This window comes from Mizuhopecten yessoensis, unplaced genomic scaffold (genome assembly GCF_002113885.1).
Source record: "Mizuhopecten yessoensis strain PY_sf001 unplaced genomic scaffold, ASM211388v2 scaffold10415, whole genome shotgun sequence".
In the NCBI taxonomy this organism is placed as follows: Eukaryota; Metazoa; Mollusca; class Bivalvia; order Pectinida; family Pectinidae; genus Mizuhopecten; species Mizuhopecten yessoensis.
In genome coordinates this window covers 66,534-70,546 of record NW_018408535.1, presented here as the reverse complement: position 1 = coordinate 70,546, position 4,013 = coordinate 66,534, and the positions used below count along the sequence as shown (strand labels likewise).

The window sequence follows — 4,013 nt, the reverse complement described above, 5'->3', positions numbered from 1 at the left end:
GGTTTGTTTTGTTTCTAACACGGTAGCAAGGCACCGGTAATAACAAAGCGCGTAACTAAGTTCTGTCCCACTTCACTATCTCTATAAACATGTAACACAACAAACACTGCTGCTGACACGTACTGTGTAGAAGCCGTGACGGATTGGTTTTTACTCAAATTTCGAATTTGCTTAGTTTCAAAATATTTCCTAATAAATTTATAGGAATTAGCAATGCTGACGCATCTAGTGCGAGCTTCTTTATTGCTTAACTACTTAGAATGTATAAATATGAAATAATTATCTCCTTATCAGGTGTCTGAATCAACTCCATAAATTCATGTATGTTACATGTTTGTTTTTCCTTTTTGGCATCCTTTATTTATAAAAAAAATATGGTAAAGGTTGACTCATCTTTGTGTTGGTGTGTATCATGTTCATCTTTGATGAAATATGGCGAATTAAGAAAACATCAGAAAATATTAGGAAAAGACTCTAAATGATTGCTATTTAATATTCCGTTTGTTTAGCCTGGTACATGCAACGGTAAATTATATGTCTGTAGTGTAACTCATTATATTGATTGCAAATGTTATCAAATTACATTATTTAAGACGGTAAAATTACGCCAATACAAAATTCAACAAATACAACGGCACTTTCTTAGTTTTTAGCTAGCATGTCCTGAAGTATAATTAGAATCATATATAGTTATCGGAAATTTTGTCACATCATGCAGAACGAAAGCGTCAAAACATCAATGAATAATGTATTGATAATGACGTTAGCATTTTGGAGACAACTCTTCTCACTAACAACATTGTAACCCAACAACAACAACAGAACGTGACGGGAACATTGTTACGCCAGGCGGTTGTGTCACATTGAAGTGGGTACTTGTGACCCACACCAAGAAAGAACGCGCCAGGCACGCACGCCATCTCACCAGAAGGTTGGGACACATCTAAGCGGATATTTATTAGTTCATTCCTTCACAACATTTCTGAAAAGGATAAAAAAAATGCAGAAACATAGTGTGTTTGTTTGGGCAGCCATTGTACTGTCCGTCATCGCGTTGCTGCTCCAGTTCTTGGCAGTGTGTCTACCTCATTGGCAATGGTACGACAACATGCCCTCTGTCCCTGGAGGCATTCTACATGGACTGTTTTCCATGTGTGCAATGATGGGCGATGGCGGCACAATATGTCGAATGCATAACACTATCCCAGGTAAGGCATGGAACTAAGTATTGATATATGAATACACCTGTAAGTTGGGGTATATCTATATGTTGGTACTAAAGAGGTCTTCAGTGATAATTACCACTGATCTTAACCTTCACTCACACTTATGCGGTGCTCTCCATAAATAGTTCAGCAATCCGTTAAGACCAGATGGTGTGGTAAAATCTCTATTTAGTGTTACGATATACAAACTGTACCCAAGGTATAAAGTTACAAGTTAGATATATTCAACAAAGTATTGATTGAAAAAGACCATGCTATTACAATGCGCGACGGATGATACACTGCTGATCGCTGTTCATCCAGCAATAGGGGTCGGTGGTGGGCGGTTGTCGGGTTTGGGGGTGGGGGGTGGGGGGTAGCCACGTTGTTAACACATATGGCATCTATGATCAACAGCCTACCACCATTTGGTCTCGGGTTCGAGTGGCAGTTACCAGGTACTAACCACAGGTCGGTGGTTTATCCACGCGTACTCCTGTTGTCATCAACCACTAAAACCTAGCTAGTCCTTAAATGACCATAGGTGTGCTAATAGAAATCATCCAGCATGACTTGGTGTAGTAAACACAAATACAAATTAATCGTTATATATCTTTTGTTAAGCCTGGCTGGATATTGTTGGAATAATGAAAAGGTAATCGTTGTTTATCTTCCATGGCTGGATGTGGTCGGGATGAACGTTATGATCATAGTAGGTTAACATTATATATATCTTTGCTTCAGCATATGGTGATACAAGGTTTAATGGTAAGGCTTCTTTGTGGTTAACGTCCTAGGAAAGCCTTATGTAGGCCTCAAACCTGCGACCAAGGGCTAGATAGCTAGTGATCGTAAACGGTTCGACACTTTAACAATAAAATGGTAGCTGTTACGATACGATATTTGTTGTGCATATCATTTCTAAGCATGTCCGAATTTATTGGCGTTAATTTATGGTTAATCGTTGTATATATGTATACCTTTTCCAGCCTGGCTGAATGTGGTGAGGACGTTTGAGATGTTTGGATTAGTGTTGCTGTTCATTGTGGCTGTTCTGCTTACCCTCTACCTTCTACTGTTACAATGGAAAGTCGTGGTTCACGTGATCTTCATTGTCACACTCTTCGTGATTGGTGAGTCAAACACATCACGCGGACATGTTACCTTTTGAATACCTCTCTATAGTACGTTTATACTTCAACAGACACGGTAATCGGTTTTACAAATGATGATACTGGACACGGACATATTTAAGCGCATTTAAATTTCAGCGCATTGGCGGATTTTATTATATCAGCACACCCACAAAAGAACATGCAACCTGCAACAAAACAAAAATATATAGGAACTTCAATACGCGCAAAATTAGTTTAGTGCTGTAGTTACAACTCGAAAAGCAATAAAATAGGTCTTCCGCTAAAATATGTACGTTTACTGTATTCATTCAGAAAAAACCCAAATGCAAATACTAAAGAGAAACGCATCTGTTCAAATTTGCTAGGATACTCAACATACCACCTTTTTATATATGTATTCTTGTAATATACATTATAACGGACAAAATAAGACTTACAAAACGCTCTTATTAATAACACATTTACTCTCAAAAGATTTTTGTGCTAAATTCATGATATCAAATGCAATAAAAATATGAAGATTCAATAGTTAATTTCTACCAGGAGGGACCAGACCTATTTGATTTATCTTTACTCTATAATTTTCGATGTTCTTTATTTCGCTACCATGAACGATACACATCGTCCAGTTCGTTTTGATAGCATTCGTTTACTTCCAGTGTTCTTCCTCCTGATTGGAGTGTCTGTATATGGACACAATGCGGACGCAGATCATCTACACGTCGGATATGCCTTTGCTGTGATTGCCGCTATCGTAACTGCAGTCCCCGCGATACTGCTCATTGTGATGTGTAGTTGCCGACGGGAGAAAACCTTCTGGGTAGATCAGGAACATGCAGAGACATATGATAGAGCGTATAATGCCACCGAAATGCACTCCAGCACATCTAGAAGATCGTCGAAAGTTGAACCTGTCAACGACAGTCAGCAACAAAGGGCAGAATCCAGACAGTCACAAGCGGACAACGGCCAGGCAAAGGAACTACTAGAGTAAAACGGATTTGATGGAGGACAACCTGGAAACCATCATTTATGTTTTATCCTAGCTGTAGATACAATTGTACTGTTTTTCCTGTCCGTGTTGTCAGAAACCCTGTTTACATCAGCTGCTGTGGAAGCAACGATACACGGAGAACCATGAAGTTGTCCTGTCGAAAGTCGACTTCCTTATTCCTGGCCCATGTGGACTGCCTGCTGGACCTTGGTGAACGACGGGGACAGGGTAACACCAGGGCAATTATTTCTGCTTTTCTCTCTATAGAAAGACGGGTATCACCAAAATATGATAAATGCCGAGTACTTATACCTGGCCAATACATTGTACATACATTTAGTATAGCATGTCGAAAGATGCTTTTGTAGCTAAGTATGTTTTTATATAATTTCATACACGTCTAGCTGTGATATGTATATATACCGTATTCCTGTCTTATCAAATAAATTTGTGAATTTTAAAGCGTACATTCTTGTGTATCCGTTTTTTCTTGCATATGTTTGAAATTCGCTGACAACCGAATGGTAATGTCAGGAATGTGAACTGTTAAGAGTATGTCATTTGACCATACACACAGGCAATGCTTTAGTCGGTCGGTATCGGAAAGCAACACCACGGGGAATTATTTCTTTATAGGTAATACCATTTCCTATCGTAACAAAACGTAACTCTCCTGTC

General features: G+C 39.0%; 1 protein-coding gene across 1 annotated transcript; it reads left to right on the top strand.

The window, feature by feature from the left end:
- The first annotated feature begins 792 nt into the window (after positions 1 to 792).
- Positions 793 to 3,797, top strand: LOC110460519. The gene is made up of 3 exons (XM_021513482.1): positions 793 to 1,208; positions 2,195 to 2,338; positions 3,001 to 3,797. The coding sequence occupies exons 1-3, from the start codon at positions 1,001 to 1,003 to the stop codon at positions 3,333 to 3,335; spliced, it is 687 nt and encodes a 228-aa protein (XP_021369157.1). The 5' UTR covers positions 793 to 1,000; the 3' UTR covers positions 3,336 to 3,797.
- The last annotated feature ends 216 nt before the right edge of the window (positions 3,798 to 4,013 follow it).

Coding starts and splice junctions, on each gene's coding strand:
- LOC110460519 (XM_021513482.1), top strand. CDS start 1,001: ATGCAGAAACATAGTGTGTTTGTTTGGGCAGCCATTGTACTGTCCGTC. Junction 1,209..2,194: donor AATGCATAACACTATCCCAG/GTAAGGCATGGA, acceptor TACCTTTTCCAG/CCTGGCTGAATGTGGTGAGG. Junction 2,339..3,000: donor TGTCACACTCTTCGTGATTG/GTGAGTCAAACA, acceptor GTTTACTTCCAG/TGTTCTTCCTCCTGATTGGA.